Here is a 17,950-nt window from a genome sequence, read left to right as displayed (position 1 = left end):
TAGGTACCTGGGAATAGGTAACACACTGGCCCGCATTAATTAGACTGCTGAGCTAAAATGTTTATCTGGTCATCCAGACCCTAGAAAGATAATGAAAGAATTGGTCAGAGAGTAGGTAAAAGTTTAAATGAGAGGTAAGAGAGGGAAAGAAGTGTTAGCAACATACTCAGAGCTAGATCAAGTGCCACACAGAAAGCTGGAGAGGGAGAGGAAAGGCAGCAAAAGAAGGAAAAGGAAAAATATGGAAGACACATGTTACTTCAAAAAATGTAAACAGGGACTTCCCTGGTGGTGCAGTGGTTAAGAATCCGCCTGCCAATGCAGGGACATGGGCTCGATCCCTGGTCCGGGAAGATCCCACATGCCGCAGAGCAACTAAGCCCGTGTGCCACAACTACTGAGCCCACGCTCTAGAGCCGACGAGCCAGAACTACTGAGCCCATGTGCTGCAACTACTGAAGCCCGTGCACCTAGAGCCCGTGCTCTTCTACAAGAGAAGCCACCACAATGAGAAGCCCGCGCACTGCAATGAAGAGTAGCCCCTGTTCACCACAACTAGAGAAACCCCGCGCGCAGCAACGAAGACCCAACGCAGCCAAAAATAAATAAATAAATGAATTTTTAAAAAATGTAAACAGTCTTACTGAAATGACAGCATACTATTGATTCATTTGTCATTTAACAGTAACCTCAACAAAAATAAAATAATCCTCATCATCCAGAAACAATTATAGCTAAGTTTACAATAAGAAGTTCACATGGTTATGGTTACATACAAGAAGAGTTAACTGATTAAAATAACTTTTTAATTTGTTTACATGTCAAAGTCCTTTTGTTTAAAGAATATAGTTCCAAATACAGCCTAAATGAGTCACTGTAACAACTGAACATAGTAGTTCTCAAAGGCTGAGTTGGTGGAACAGATGAGAAACTTCATAAATAAATTGGCCCAGGCTTTAGACTTTCAAACACATCTTACAAGGCTGTTGAGATGACAGTGATAATTCATGTAAAGTACCCAGGACAGAACTTGGGGATTCAATAAATGATCACTGCTACTTTAATGGAGAAGCAGTTTTATGCATTAATTCTACATCACGGACTCCGGAGCGCGGCCGGCTGCGGCGCTTGCACACTTGGAGCACGCCTGGCTGTCAGTAACGCCAGGAAGTTAGCTGTCGGGATCTAGAAAATTGTTTTCCGTCCCTTTTCCCCAGTTTTTAGTGTCAGGAAACAGCAACGTGTGACCGCCTCACAGCTAGCCACAAAGCGCAAAAGCCGCCCAAGGATGACAAGAAGAAGAAAGATGCCGGAAAGTCGGCCAAGAAAGACAAAGACCCAGTGAACAAATCTGGGGGCAAGGCCAAAAAGAAGAAGTGGTCCAAAGGCAAAGCTCGGGACAAGCTCAATAACCTAGTCTTGTTTGACAAAGCAACGTATGACAAACTCTGTAAAGACGTTCCAAACTATAAGCTTATAACTCCAGCTGTCGTCTCTGAGAGACTGAAGATTCGTGGCTCCCTGGCCAGGGCAGCCCTGCAGGAGCTGCTTAGTAAAGGACTTATTAAACTGGTTTCAAAGCACAGAGCTCAAGTAATTTACACCAGAAATACCAAGGGTGGAGATGCTCCAGCTGCTGGTGAAGATGCATGAACAGGTCCCACCAGCTGTATATTTTGAAAAATAAAACTTTATTAAATCAAAAAAAAAATTCTACATCACCTCTCTCAGAGCAGTGGTACTCAAATGGGGTGATTCTGCCGCTTAGGGGATATCTGGCAATGTCTGGAGACATTTTTTAATGTGATGATTGAGAACGGGGAGTAGTGTGCTCCTGGCATCTAGTGAGTGGGCAGAGGCCAGGAATGCTGCCAAACATCCTATAGTGCACAGGACAGCCCCTCCCTGCCGCCACCCCAACATCAAAGAATTATCCAGTCCAAAATATCTAATGGTGCCAACAATGAGAAATCCTGCTCAAGAGTAGTGGCTCTCAAACTTTAGTGCATCACAATCACCTGGAGGGGTGCTGGACCACAAGTTACTGGGATCTGCCCCAGAGTTTCTGACTCAGTTGGTTTAGAATACATTTCTAATCAGTTCCTAGCTAAAACTGATACTTCTGTCCCATTGTCTACACTTTGAGAAACACTGCTCTAGGGAAAAGTGATCAGGAGCTAATTGACAAAACAAAAAAAATATTACGAAAAGTAAGTACACTTGGGGTTTTCCATTCTCTTGAGGAGAATTACGATATTAAGTTTCAAAACAAAAGATTCATTTAAAAACAAAATAAGTTAAAATATACATGCACATATACCTTAACATAGGTCCTGGCAATTTTTTTCAGTCTGACATCAAAAGCAAAGCCAACAAAAGCAAAAATAAACAAGTGGAACTACATCAAGCTAAAAAGCTTCTGCTCAGCGAAAGAAATCATCAACAAAATGAAAAGACAACTTACTGAATGGGAAAAAATATTTGCAAATCTTGTATCTGATAAGAGGTTAATATCCAAAATATATAAAAAAACTCATACAACTCAATAGCAAAAAACCCCTAAACAATCCAATTTAAAAATGGGCAGAAGATCTGAATGGACATTTTCAAAGAAGACATATAGATGGCTAACAGGTAGATGAAAAGTGCTCAACATCACTAATAATAAGAAAATCAAAACCACAATAAGATATCACCTCACGGGCTTCCCTGGTGGCACAGTGATTAAGAATCTGCCTGCCAATGCAGGGGACATGCGTTCGAGCCCTGGTCCAGGAAGATCCCACATGCCAGCGGAGCAACTAAGCCTGTGCACCACAACTACTGAGCCTGCGCTCTAAAGCCCACGAGCCACAACTACTGAGCCTGCATGCCACAACTACTGAAGCCCGTGAGCCTAGAGCCCGTGCTCCGCAACAAGAGAAGCCACCGCAATGAGAAGCCCGCGCACCTCAACGAAGAGTAGCCCCCGCTCGCCACAACTAGAGAAAGTCCGCACACAGCAACGAAGATACAACACAGCCAAAAAAAAAAGATATCACCTCACACCTGTCAGAATGGCTACTGTCAAAAAGAAAAGAGATAACAAGTGTTGGCAAGGACGGGGAGAAAAGGAAACCCTGTGCACTGCTGGTGGGAATGTAAACTGGTGCAGCCAGTATTTTAGTTATTTTTAGTTATTTTATAACTGGTAAGGTACAGCATGGTGACTACAGTTCATAATACTGTATGGCATATTTGAAAGTTGCTAAGAGAGTAGATCTTAAAAGTTCTCATCACAAAAAAAAGTTTTTTACAACTATGTAAAATGACATGTTAACTAGACTTACTGTGGTAGTGAGCACTTTGCTATATATACAAATATCGAATCATTATATTGTACACCTGAAAATAATATAACGCTACATGTCAATTATATCTAAATTTAAAAAATTAAAAACTAAAATAAAAATATAAAAACAAAGTTAAGTTAAATTATATATGCATATATACCTGTGTATATATATATGTGTTTTGTGTTTGTGTGTATACAGTGTTTTGTTTTTTTTTAAGAAGAAAGAGGAATCATACTGTAAATTCAAATAATAAGAATAGGTCATGAGTCCAAGAGTGAAAATCAATACCCGGATATTGATATTGGATCAATATCTGACAGATGTTCATCTGCATTTCCTTTATATAGGGTACCAACATTCATAAGAAAAAGCTTCTTGAACCTTCCCAAACTTATCTTACAAAAAAGTGACAGTACATCACAAGGCATACATTTTTTTAAAGTTTTTTAACTGGACCAGATAAATAAAAGATATGATAAGGTAGTCTTCTTACTGTAGATAATTTGGAATTTTACTTAAAATGACATTACAAACTAAACCTTTGTATTCCTGCAACACTAAGAGTTCACTAAAAATATTTTCAAGTACTGATCAGAGTTTAGACTGAACTATAAATCTAGTCTCATAGATTTGTACATTTATCAACTGAATCTCATACACAAAAATGTATTCTCTCTACCAATGATTAACTCTGGAACATATGACCATTCACTGTAATTAATGGACTCTTCAATAAACTTATGTTAGTATAATTTGTAGTGTATTATGAAATAACTGTCTAAATGTTTTCACCAAGTTTTATTATCCATGACATTCACTGCCAAGTATACCCAAAGCACTGTAAGAAGCTATGATCCAAGTTATCACCAAATTTATTTATTCATTCAAATCATGTAATTCCCAAGAGCAATCTTTCTCCAGAAGCCAAGCAAAGTATCTTTATGATTTTATATTAAAACACAAATGCATAAACTTTTTAGATTTTCATCATTATTTCTAATTACAGAAAGTTAGAATACCAAGAGATTGATTTAAAACATGTAGCATAATATAGTAAAATGCTTGTTTGTTCAACAGTAAAACTTGAATGCTCAAGCAGGTTACAAATTTTCTCTAAGCAAATTTCTCACAAAATTGTAGATTCTTGAAGCCACACACACAGCTTCAGACTGAACTTATTCATCTTACTATACTGCAGACAAAACAAAAAAGGAAACGATTATCTCAGCTGTATGCAGAAAAAAAGCAAAACACAGGTAGTGGATATAAAGAACTCTCAAACATTAGGAATGTATGGGATTGCTCCATATTCATTGCCTTGTATCACTGGGACATCAACTGTCATATCCTTTAAGATAAAATAATAAAAAGGGCACTTATTGTTAAAGTAAATGACTATGAAATTAGAAGTTGCAGCATTCGATTCAAATCTGTTAAGCTTTCTTCATCTACTGACACACACTCACAATACTTAATTCTATCAACATCTAACTCAATGCATCTGCACGTGAATGTCTCAGAGACATTTCAAACTTTTCTTTTTAAATTTATTTTATTTATTTATTTTTGGCTGCGTTGGGACTTCGTTGCTGTACACGGGCTTTCTCTAGTTGTGGTGAGCGGGGTCTACTCTTTGTTGCGGTATGTGGGCTTTTCATTGTGGTAGCTTCTCCTGTTGTGCAGCACAGGCTCTAGGCATGTGGGCTCAGTAGTTATGGTTCACGGGCTCTAGTGCATGCTCAGTAGTTGTGGTGCACAGGCTTAGCTGCTCCGCGGCATGTGGAATCTTCCCGGACCAGGGCTCGAACCTGTGTCCCCTGCGCTGGCAGGTGGATTCTTAACCACTGCACCACCAGGGAAGCCCACATTTCAAACTTTTGCCTTCAAGGCTGACCTTCTCAATTTGGCTTTGTTCCCCATCCCAAACTTATTTTTTATCTAGTTATTTCATATCATGGTATAAAGCGCTACTATCCACCTAGCTGCCCAAGTCAGAACTCAAGAATGATTCTTTCCTTTCTTTCAACCTAAACTTGAAACCATACACAAACCCCTGTGTCCCTGTCCTTTGAAGTAAAAGGCTTTTGATTTAGTCTCCCAGGCCTCCCTTGTGTCTCAAAAGGCTGACTCAAGAGTTAATGATTAGGAAATGTGAAGATGTAGAAATAAAGAATAGCTGTTGGGCTGGGAAACTGGTAACAATTTAGACTATAAATCCACCACACAGCACAGTCACCCAACTCCCAGGTCCCTGAAAGATACAGATAAAGGCCTGACACACATTCCTGAGTTGTCTTTTTTTTTTTTTTTTTTTTTTTGCGGTATGCGGGCCTCTCACTGTTGTGGCCTCTCCCGCTGCGGAGCACAGGCTCCGGACGCGCAGGCTCAGCGGCCATGGCTCACGGGCCCAGCCGCTCCGCGGCATGTGGGATCTTCCCAGACCGGGGCACGAACCCGTGTCCCCTGCTTCGGCAGGCGGACTCTCAACCACTACAACACCCGGGAAGCCCTCCTGAGTTGTTTTTAAAGGAAGCAGGCCCCCACCAGATGGAAACTGCTGACCACAAGAACACAGATCCTAGTCTGGTTGAAACCAGAAGGTTGATGATGCTTGGAACTTCACCTTGATGCCAACCAATCAGAGAATTGTGCAACAGCTGATCACACACCCTGCAGCCCCTCCCTCACACTGCCTTTAAAACCCCTTCCCTGAAAGCCGTCGGTGAGTTTGGGTCTTTTGAGCATGAATTGCCCATTCTCCTTGCTTGGTGCCCTACAGTAAACACTGTACTTTCCTTTACCACAACCCAGTGTCAGTAGATTGGCTTTACTGTGTGTGGGTGAGCAGACTCAAGTTTGGTTTAGTAACAACCTAATACCCCATCTAATAATAGATTCTGTCAATGCTACCTCCAAAATAAACCCCAGATTTACTGACTTTTCTCCATCTCTACCATCATCACCCTAAAGGCCACCATCATCTTATACCTGAACCTACTACTACAGACTCTCCACTTCCACTGTTGGCTCCCTCTATTCCACCCTCTATTCAGCAGCTACAATGTTCTTCCATCATATTCTGCATCTCATCACTCTCCTGCTCAAAAATCCTCCAATGGCTTCGCAATGCACTTAATATCACAATTCTTTACTTGGGCTTCCCTGGTGGCGAAGTGGTTAAGAGTCCGCCTGCCAATGCAGGGGACACGGGTTCGAGCCCTGGTCTGGGAAGATCCCACATGCAACTGAGCAACTAAGCCCGTGTGCCACAACTGCTAAGCCTATGCTCTAGAGCCCACAAGCCACAACGACTGAGCCTGCATGCCACATCTATTGAAGCCCATGTGCCTAGAGCCTGTGCTCCGCAATAGGAGAGGCTGCTGCGATGAGGAGCCTGTGCACCACAACGGGGAGTGGTCCCCACTCGCCGCAGCTGGAAAAAGCCCGCATGCAGCAATGAAGACCCAACATAGCCAAAAATAAAAATAAATAAAATAAATAAATAAATAAAAAATTTTCTTTTCCTTGACTTGAAAGGCCCTATATCACCTAGATCTTTCCCATTTCTCTAACCTCATTGCATGTCACTCTTCCGTCTTGGTCACTGGTCAAGACACACTGGCCTTCTTTCTATTTTTTAAAATGTACCGAACTCCTTTTTGCCTCATGTTCTTAAAACATGCCATTCCCTAATGTGACTAGTTCCCTTTCATCCTTAAGATTTCAGCTTAAATATCATCTTGTCAAACAGGTCTTTTATAACTACCTTAATAAAAACAGGCCCAATCCCTAATGATCTCTATTCTCAGCACTGTTTATTGCTTTCAAAATAGGGTAAGATCACTGCCAAAAGGATGCTTTCTGTCACATGAAACTTATGGAAAGAACCAAATAGAAAAGTGACATTTTTGCTACATAGAATTTTTTTTTTAAATGATGAGACTATACTATAGATTGTTTCTCACAGGGGAAATATGACAAGCACACTAGAGGAAAACGGTATCCTAGGGAAAAACAACTTATGTTCTCTCTCACTTTTGGTAAAAGCTACTAATAGGATTAAGTCTTCAAAAGTACCTAGCATTTTTCCCCACCTCAGGGGCTTTGCCCCTGCCATTCCCTCTGCCTAGGAAGGTATTAGGAACCCCAGATAAATGTATGGTCCTGCTTTAGGTCTTCATTTAATGTCATGCAATCAGTGAGGCCTTCTGAGACCACCTGATTAAAAACAGCAATGCTCTCTCCCAACACAGTCCTTTCTCATCTTTCCCTGCTTCTTCTCCCACAGCACTCCTCATCATCATAAGGCACATAATGTATGTTACTTTTATATATACTTACTGTCTGTCTCCCCCACGATATTAAGCTGCATAAGGGCAGGAAATTCAGTCTATTTTTTTTTACTACTTTATCTCCACCTGTTCAATGAATTAACATTAAAATGACACCCATAAAAGATGAACCAAGTTACAGCAGGAATGTGATGGTTAATTTTATGCATCAACTTGACTGGCCACAGATGCCCAGATTAAACATTATTCCTGGGTGTGCCTGTGAGGGGGTCTGGGGATGAGATTAGCATATGAATATGTGTCATTTCAGTAGACTGCCCACCCCAATGTGAGTGGACATCGTCCAATCAGTTGAGAACCTGAAGAGAACAAAAGGAAAGGCAGAGGAAATAGGAATCTGCCCCCCTTTTTCCTGCCCCGTTGCTTGAGCTGAGACATCTCATCTTTTCCTACCATTGAACTGGGATTTATACCAGCAGCATCCTTGGTTCTCAGGCCTTGAAACTCAGAGTGAATTACACCTCTGACTTTCCTGAGTCTTCAGCTTGCAGAGGGCAGATTGTGGGATTTGTAAGACTCCAAAATCACATGACCCAGTTCCTCATAATAAATCTGTGTGTGTGTGTGTGTGTGTGTGTGTGTGTGTGTGTGTGTGTGTGTGTGTGTGTGTGTGTGTGTGTGTGTGTGTGTGTGTGTGTGTGTGTGTGTGTGTGTGTATTCATTCTATTTCTCTGGAGAATCCTGACTAATAAAAGGAGTATGTAAGTATGTAAGAAGAGTGGCAGGAAGGTCAACACCAAGCACAAGATGAGGTTTATTTAAAAAAAAAAAAAAAGGGAGGAAAAACAAAACGAGCTTTATAAACCATGTTTGGTAAAGAAAGAACGAACGCATGGAGAACATTATTGGGAAAGATGGTTATCATATTAAGAGATGACAGAGAGAAAGCTAAACTATCCAACTTCTGTTTAGTTTCCATTTTCTTCAACAAGAGAATGATTTTCAAAGAAGCAAGTGTGAAAACTTAGCTAAAATAAAAATGACATATTCAGACATAACAGTAGGTACTTTGCTTTAAATTAATGCAAGTCTTCAGACAAAGGAAAATTACTTCAGAGGACACTAAAAGAACTTAAAGATAGGATTACAAAACCAATGCCAATAATCTTATGAAACAATGGAAAATGAGAGAGGTGCCTAAGGTCAGCAGACAGGCAAATGTTTCAACCTAAAAATATGAATGGATTTTATCAACTGGTAAGCCTGACGTCAATCTTTAGCAAAGTTTTACAATGTTTTTAAGCATTCAGAAAGTAAAACAATAATTAGTAGAAATCAGCATAAATTTAAAAATTCTTATAGCATCAAAGAGACCATGTTTCTTTTTATGACAGTATTAAGGTACTGGATACCAAAAAAGTGGTTTATCTTAATGTAACGATAAAGATCTCCTTCTAGGTGTCTATAAGCTGGATAAGTGTAGTTAGGCACACTCAACAGTTTCTAAAATGTCTGGGAACAAACTATGACAGTTTTCATTCTATTACCCACCACATTCAACCAAATGCTAAGTCCTAGCAAGTCTACATCTCAAATATTTCTCAAAACCGTCCACTTCTCTCTACCTTCAAGACTGCCCTGTAGTCTGAAAAATTCATCTGCTACCTAACTACTGGAATGGACTCGTACTTGGCCTTTTAATTCCATATTTGTTCCCTTCTAATTCATTAACCATACAGTAGCCAGATATAACTTAAAAAAGAACATCTGATTCCTTTATATCCCTGCTTATAATCTTTCAGCAGTCCCCTATCTACCTCGCCTCACTCCCTGGAGATTAAGTTCAATATCACTAAAATGTCCTATCAGACCCTGAATAGATAGGGTCCTCTATCCAATCTGCAGTGTTATCTGCTTGCCACTCTCAATCACCGTGCTCCAGTCAGAATAGCCTTCTGGGGCCTTATAAAGAAAGCTGAGGCCTTGGAGAACCGCTGATTAAACACAGAAGAACCACAGGAGGCTTGAAGGGGGAAGTCCAAGTAAAATGGCTTTAAAGATTTGCTTAAAGGAAGTAAAAGTACCCCTTAAATAAAATATTGATTTTGAAAAAAAAAAAAAGAATAGCCTTCTTAGAGCCCCTAGAATTTATTAAGCTCTTTTCTCCTTCTCAGCCTAACCTACATACATTGTGATGAAAGGAACACTTTCATCACAACCACACTGCTCTCTATCCCTTCCTCTATAACTCAAGATACAAATGTAATAATTATTTAAAGGCTATCTGTTTAATGTCTGCCTCCCCCACCAGAATGTGAACTCTGAGGGAAGGAACCGTAGCTGTCATACTCACCCCAGCGCCCCCTATGCCTAGCACAGTGCCTGGCATGTGGCAGGTTCTTATAATTGGCTAATCCATACGATCAGGATCTGGGCATAACTCTCGTATAATGATTGTCCTTTCCAAGACTTGATTAAATAACAGAGTATAAAGTCTGTGAATAATATAAATCTGTGAGCAATATTCGTAGCGCTAGATTAAAGAATGAAAATTTCTATAAACTCAAAGTGGGGCAGGGGTGAGAGAAGAGGAAACAAGACTGACCATATACTGATAACTGCTGAGATGGGTGATAGGTGTGTGGATACTAATTACACTATTTTCTTTGCTCTTATTTATACAATGTGATCCCAGTGTTCTCATGACTGATAAACATCTGAGTTTTTCTAAAGAAAGGAAGCTTACCAAATAGTGACCTTTCACTGAGACAAAAGGTTCAAGAAGAATACTTATGCTTCCTATTGACAGTTCTACTTAGTAATCTCCTTCCACACCATCTACACATTAGAACAGTACTGACACTGTGATAACAGCACAGAAATGGAAGCTTCAAGATACAGAGTTAAGTCCAAAAATCTCGTCTTTCTGTTTTAGTAGTCTTTCTATGACACCACATTTATTTTTAGAAAGTTATCTATTGCCTTTTACCTAAGTCCTGCTTGAAAGGACCAGGGAGGAAGAGAGGGAAAGAGGGAGAGGTAAAGAGAGAAAGACAGAGAGAGAGAGAGAGAGAGAGAGAGAGAGAGAGAAATAAACAATAATTATTCTTCCAGGAAATCCTCTGGAATCAAGAATATCTAATCACCAGAATTCAGGTGTAAGTGATTACCACTGCACAGTCTTTGAATCTGAGTCTTGTGAGGTATCATCACCTTGACATTTATAAGGAAACTCCATCTCAGAAGAGTGATCTGCCATGGCCACACAACCAATAGGAGATAAGCAAAGAAAGATCAATGCTCCTTTGGAGCATATGTTAATGACCCAATGCTCCTTCTCAGACCAAGAGATTCTCAGTCCATTACTTATACTACTATATTGCAACTGATAAAAACAAAGCAATGCAATCATAACCCAACTGTCTCTATCATATAAGCCTGTGAGAACCATTGCGTTTCTTTTGCATCACCCACCAAACAAAAGAATTTTCAAAATGCTATGACTTATCATAAAATTCACCTTAAGCTAACCACTATTTCCTCTTAAAAACCAGTTTTAAGTTAAAATGGTATACTACCAAATAACTGATTTCTCTAAAAAATTACTTAGCTCAAAAGGATTAACCATACTTTATAAACAATGTAAATTTTCAATATTTAGCAGTGAAAACTTGCATTTATTTGAAGGTCTATGGAATTTATTTGATGCCATCTTTTCTTTTTTAGTATACTCAGAAAATCAAAGCTGAAAACTAAGTCATATATTATGTTAAAAATATTTTTTAGAGATTTCCTCAAATCTCTAGCTTATAAGAAAAACCTCCTGACATTTAATAGAAAATAGCCTGCAAATATAGTGACAAGTGCCTCATAAGTAACAAAAATGTTACTTTCTTCTCTTTTTTTGTGGTCATTACCTTTGTTTCACAAGGTGGTTAAATACTTTTATATCTAAAATGAAAACCCATAAAAAACACTGAAAGGCACAGTATGTCTTAAATGAGCTTTCTTGGTTTCAAAAGCTTTTCTTATTTCTCTTTCACAGAGATCTGAAAAATTAAAATTAGCATTTGAAAGTATTCAAAAATTGTTTAAATCGTTTAGTTGCTATGCTGTACAGGTGCAGTTCTGAATGAAATAAATTTACCATCTGCTTTTTCTCAATTCTGACCAGTTTACAATTACACTAACCGACAGGTGAAATGTCTTTGCCCTAACAAACCTGTAAGACTTTCTTTTGGATGGAAAAATTCTTAAACATAAAATCCACTTCCATAATTAAAAATTGTAAAGGTACTTCCTCTATTTTATCTAATATTAATCTATTTATAAAAAGCTGTTAACAGTATTTCCTTGTTGTACTACATAGGATTAAAATAAAGGAGTCACTCGGTCAGTATTTTTTTTGTTCATTCTATGCCTAAGAATATACTAGGTGCTGGGGATACAGAAAATGCATGATACACTCTAACCAAGAGAAATTTATATTCTAGCAGAATACATAAACCATAACTATACCAGAGAGTGAATTATGAGAGCAAGAATGCATATGAATGGACAAGGAGCCATGAGAGCATGAAAATATAAATAGTTCTGCCTCCACTTGGCTGTAGCTTCACAAAAACAGGATTCATGTTTGTTCTATCACTGCTGGATGATCACTAGCTCCTAGCATAGTGTCAGGCACATATTAGATGTTCAATAAATAGTTTGTTGGCTAAAAAAAATGAAACAGGGAAGTTTTCACTTAGAGGGTGACAAGACAGATGAGCATTAAAACATTAAGTAAGAAATAAATAGACAAAAAGGGAGGGAAAGGTTATTCTAGGCAGAAGGAACAGAATGAACTACTATACCCACCTTTCACCAATTTACCTTAATGTAGGTAACATTCAACATTTTACCCCAAAATATATTTTCTACAAACAACCTCTACCCAGCCAAAGATTTTCTAAATGTATATTTCAATTTTAAAAAGTAGAAAATAAACTATCAAGGTCCCCACAGGATACCACATGTAGGATTTTGAGTGTGTAAACTTAATCATTAGCAGTACCAATAAAACCAAACATAATAGCTACAAAAATAATTTATAGCTAAAAGAAGGAACAAAATATGTTTTAACCACATACCATTTTAAGTTGGATTTAATGAAACTCAATTTGAGAAGTAATTTAATAAAAGTTAAATTAATAAAAATAACTTTAAAATAGTCATAAGTCCAAGCAAGAATATAAGCTAAGACAAAAACAGGAAAGAAGAAATTTTATAAAACAATATATTTTTTATATAAAAAAATAGCAATGAAGGCAGTTATTAGACTAAGTCTGATACGTTAAGTTACACCAAGTTCTGAATGTGTGACACTGTGAGTCATGCTTTAGATCAATGATAAATAATACAAGCTGTTGGTTTAATCAACCTTCTATAGGCTGGCAAATGTTTTCTAAAAGGGTTAGAGAGTAAATATTTTAAGCTGTGGGCCACATGGTCTCTTTCACAACTATTTTTTTTGACTTTTTTTTTTTTAGCATCTTTATTGGAGTATAATTGCTTTACATTGTTGTGTTAGCTGCTGCTGTATAACAAAAGTGAATCAGCCATACATATACATATATCCCCATATCCCCTCCCTTTTGCGTCTCTATCCCACCCCTCTAGGTGGTCACAAAGCAAGAGCTGATCTTCCTGTGCTAATTGGCTGCTTCCCACTAGCTATTTTACATTTAGTAGTATATGTATGTCCATGCCACTCTCTCACTTCATCTCAGCTTACCCTTCCCCCTCCCCGTGTCCTCAAGTCCATTCTCTACCTCTGTGTCTTTATTCCTGTCCTGCCTCTAGGTTCGTTAGAACCATTTTTTTTTTTTAGATTCCATACATATGTGTTAGCATATGGTATTTGTTTTTCTCTTTCTGACTTACTTCACTCTGTATGACAGACTCTAGGTCCATCCACCTCACTACAAATAACTCAGTTTCATTTCTTTTTATGGTTGAGTAATATTCCATTGCATATATGTGCCACATCTTGTTTATCCTTTCATCTGTTGATGGACACTTAGGTTGCTTTCATGTCCTGTCTACTGTAAATAGTGCTGCAATAAACACTGTGGTACATGACTCTTTTTGAATTATGGTTTTCTCAGGGTATATGCCCAGTAGTGGGATTGCTGGGTCATACGGTGGTTCTATTTTTAGTTTTTTAAGGAACCTCCATACTGTTCTCCATAGCGGCTGTATCAATTTACATTCCCACCAACAGTGCAAGAGGGTTCCCTTTTCTCCACACTCTCTCCAGCATTTACTGTTTGTAGATTTTTTTTTTTTTTTTTGCGGTACATGGGCCTCTCACTGCTGTGGCCTCTCCCGCTGTGGAGCACAGGCTCCGGACACGCAGGCCCAGCGACCGCTCTGCAGCATGTGGGATCCTCCCGGACCGGGGCACGAACCCACATCCCCTGCAGCAGCAGGCGGACTCTCAAACACTGCACCACCAGGGAAGCCCATGTTTGTAGATTTTTTGATGATGGCCATTCTGATTGGTGTGAGGTGATACCTTATTGTAGTTTTGATTTGCATTTCTCTAATGATTAGTGATGTTGAGTACCCTTTCATGTGTTTGCTGGCAATCTGTATATCTTCTTTGGAGAAATGTCTATTTAGGTCTTCTGCTCATTTTTGGATTGGGTTGTTTGTTTTTTTGATCACAACTATTTAACTCAGCTGCTGTAGCATGAAAGTAGCCATAGATGTTACATAAATGAATTGTTGTGGCAGGGTTCTAATAAATCTTTATTTACAAAAACAGGTGGCTGGCTCATGACCACACTTTTTGTTTGTTTGTGTTTTTTTTTTTTGCAGTACGCAGGCCTCTCACTGCCGTGGCCTCTCCCGCTGTGGAGCACAGGTTCCGGACGTGCAGGCTCAGTGGCCATGGCTCACGGGCCCAGCCGCTCCGCGGCATGTGGGATCTTCCCGGACCGGGGCACAAACCCGTGTCCCCTGCATCGGCAGGCGGGACCACACTTTTTGCCAACCCCTGTTCTCGTGTCTCAAAGTGACTTCTCAATAATTCTTTTTATCAAGACAGCTTTACTTCCTTTCAAACACTTTCACATAAACTGTATTAGTGTTTCGTTAAAGCTTCTAAAAACATTTATAGGAAACCACAGCAGATATTCTCTTATTTTACAGATAAAGAAACTGAAGCTAAAAGGGATTGAGTGACTTGCCCTAAGGAGCTACCAGAAGAGCTGAGTCTAAAAACCACACCTTTGTTATTTCCACAACTCTTACCCATCACCCTCCATAGCTAATCCTCTAATGCCCCAACTGAAACAGTTCAATCATTTTTAGAATCCTCTGCTGAATCCCTGGGCTCTCTATAGCTGACTCACCATGCTCACAATAGATTTCAAGAACATCTACTTAAAAGTTCATCTAAATTATTTACTTAAATTCTGAAGACAAATTACTCTCAGATCTCTCCTCTCTTTAGAACATTCCTGTCTTCTTCCATTTAAGCAACCCTCTTATTCACAAGCCTCCTAAAATGTCACTTCATCTACAAATAGCCAGCCAGGAAAAGGAAAAAGTACACCTTCTTAAGGGGTTGTAAACTCTTTTGATCACTTAATAAGAATATGTGTACTCAGTAATATAAATGAAGTGAAAGGCCTGGTGCCTTCCTTTTGCAAACCTTACAACCTAATTGAGAAATATCAGAGGTACAAATATGAAACTAAGGAGCAACTCCATGTAACTTGGGTCAAATCTAAGAAACTTAAAAGAAAGTGAAAATTTAATTTACAGGACACACTGTCATAAAATACGTACCTTTTGTACTAATGAAGTCACAGATAATGCCCTGTATTTTGCATAATGAAAGTTTAATAAATACTAAATAACTACAGACAACTCTGTGAGATGGTAATGATATAGTCCAAAAGATAAAACTGTATCACATTTTTTAAATTTTTTTTTAAGGGGAAAAGAGGGGTCTTCTCTTATTCTAGTTGTTGCTATGAAAGAGCAGCTTATATTGTACCAACTCCTTGTCCAAAAACAACTACTGAAGATGGACGAAATACAGACAGTCCTTGCTTTGCACAGTAGTGCAGGACTGGAAAAATTACCATGCAACATAAAACCATGCAAAGTGATCTAAATAGTTAATGGGAAAATTTATGATTGTTTTGTGATCTTTTAGAAAATTGTCAAAATATTAAAAACTCTGATGGTTATAAATGTACAGGAAAATGAAAAAAGTAAATAAAACTAATATTTATTTAGTACTGTGTTTAACAGTACACTAATTAAAGCATTAGAAACATGGAGAATTAAAGTGCTTTATTTGTAAAAATCTTAAACACAGTTTGAATAGTGCCTGCTTTCTTACAAGCAAGCATCTTTCCTAAACTTTGGCAAATTATCATACTCCCTTTCTAAGTTTGGATCAACTTCAAACATGTTACTTGCACTTTCAACACCATGAGATATCCCTGTTCCTTTAATGTGATATTTTTGCCAGTATCACTCCCTCTGGGATAACTTCATCCTTTTCATCACAACCACTTCCCTCATTTGTGTGGAAGAGTTTGCCTTCACTAACCTCCTGGGGCTACATATCTAAAGTCTCTCAAATGGTGGTAATGTCAACAGCCCCACAGTTAGCTATGTCTTCTATAATTCCACTACCTTCTATTCAAATTTCACTTCCAGCATTATCACTTTTTGTTTCTTTGCTACACTTTCATCTTTCTTGGCTAATTCCCTCTTTCAATTATCCAGTTTTACAAAACGTTATGTGGGCTTATCAATGGACACAAGGGGGCAACACAACTGCATGCTTTGCTGTCTGTGAGTGAATTAAATAACAGCAGCATAACGACGATTCACTGACAGACGCTCAAAGAAAGTGACCGGTCACTGATCATGACATGTATCTGTTGTTACATAATGACTGAACCGAAGAGCTCACTCTTACATAATTGTACTTTATGTGATTATTCACAGTTAATACACACAAACGAAATTTGAACCACATTGTTGGGGAACTGGCATTATTTAACTAAAGCATGTTAACTGAAATTCATGCATATTTGACCCATGCAAAGTGAGAACTGCCTGCATACAGAACTGTGTATAGGCACTGGAGGGCAATCAATGCAGGCAAGATTAAGGGACTATGATGGCTAAGAGAAGAAGAATACATCAGTAAATTGCAGATTCCCCTCAGCTTTTTCCTTGAGTGTATTTTCTAAATCCCAGCCAGGAGAGAGAGAATCTGAGCACGAAGCAAGGCTTCCTGTTCTGAGAAAGCAGAGACTAGAGATTGTGCCCTACCCAGGTGGAGGTATTTTGGTACATACACAGGGTATTCAGTTGCAATTCCAGAAGGATCGTGACTAGGACTAAGGGCACTTTTTCCAGAAGCTAAACACAGGAAGTTTATACTGTCTTATATTAGGGGCAAAGCAATCTGTCTAATGCTAGGGAATCCAGGAAGAGAGGGATGCTAGAAGGGTACAATGTAAGAAAGGTATGACCAAAGGTGGCTTCTTTGTGAAATTCTGTGCACAGAGGCTGGAATTTAAACTTGTATCACCAACCCTAAGATGTACCAATTACTCACAGGATTATAGTTACTTCATACTTCATAAAGTGGTATTATGAAATTAAACATTGTTATATTTACCATTTTGTAAACCCATCCAGAGTTGCTTGTGATCTTTTTTCTGCATTTCATTGATTACTTGACTTTTGTGCTTTAAAGCATCTGCTTCTTTCACACAAGACATAAAATGAGCTTCAATTACATCCTTAGATGGACAGTGCAGAAGGTCCTTTTCTGGGAAACTCTATCAAAGGAAGAAAAAATACACATATAAAACAGGTACACACATTACAAAATTAGCTCTTCAAAGAACTGTTATCTCCTGCAATTTTCCAATATTTTAAGCAAACCACCTCTTACCTTTGTAATAAAGAGATTTTAGTATAACTCCAAATACTTTTTTAAATTAACTTAAAAATCTTTAGCTGTCTGGCATATTCTGCACTTTTTCCAAATAATCCTTATGTGATATGGTATGCATTTATACAACATGAAAAAAGATATGAAAGAACAAGAATTTTAAAAATAGCTTTTTGACTGACCATACCTAGTATTGTCAAGAATGTGGATGGAAACGTAAAATGGTACAAACACTGTGGAAAACAGTTTCGTAGTTTCTTCTAAAAAAGCAGACACCTACCATCTGATCCTGTCATTCTACAACTAGGTATTTACTTAAGAGGAATAAAAGCATATGTCTACAC

At 38.5% G+C, this 17,950-nt stretch overlaps 2 protein-coding genes across 7 annotated transcripts in view; one reads left to right on the top strand and one right to left on the bottom strand.

Annotated features, from left to right (window-relative positions):
* ATG5 (autophagy related 5) overlaps positions 1 to 17,950 on the bottom strand; it is a 120,260-nt gene that overhangs the window by 62,554 nt on the left and 39,756 nt on the right. For all 6 annotated transcript variants that reach the window (XR_009543852.1, XM_060168008.1, XM_060168004.1 and 3 more), the window contains one exon: positions 17,328 to 17,490. Coding sequence is in view for 5 of the 6 variants with exons in the window: in XM_060168008.1 (XP_060023991.1) it covers positions 17,328 to 17,490 (163 nt within the window). In the remaining variant the exon portion in view is untranslated. The remainder of the gene's footprint in view (positions 1 to 17,327; positions 17,491 to 17,950) is intronic.
* On the top strand, positions 1,064 to 1,711 carry LOC132530891 (small ribosomal subunit protein eS25-like). Its single transcript, XM_060168384.1, has 2 exons — positions 1,064 to 1,153; positions 1,225 to 1,711. The coding sequence occupies exons 1-2, from the start codon at positions 1,064 to 1,066 to the stop codon at positions 1,651 to 1,653; spliced, it is 519 nt and encodes a 172-aa protein (XP_060024367.1). The 3' UTR covers positions 1,654 to 1,711.

This window comes from Lagenorhynchus albirostris, chromosome 12 (genome assembly GCF_949774975.1).
Source record: "Lagenorhynchus albirostris chromosome 12, mLagAlb1.1, whole genome shotgun sequence".
Lineage (NCBI taxonomy): Eukaryota > Metazoa > Chordata > Mammalia > Artiodactyla > Delphinidae > Lagenorhynchus > Lagenorhynchus albirostris.
Note: the sequence above shows the minus strand (reverse complement) of the source record. Positions and strands in the feature narration are given on the sequence as shown.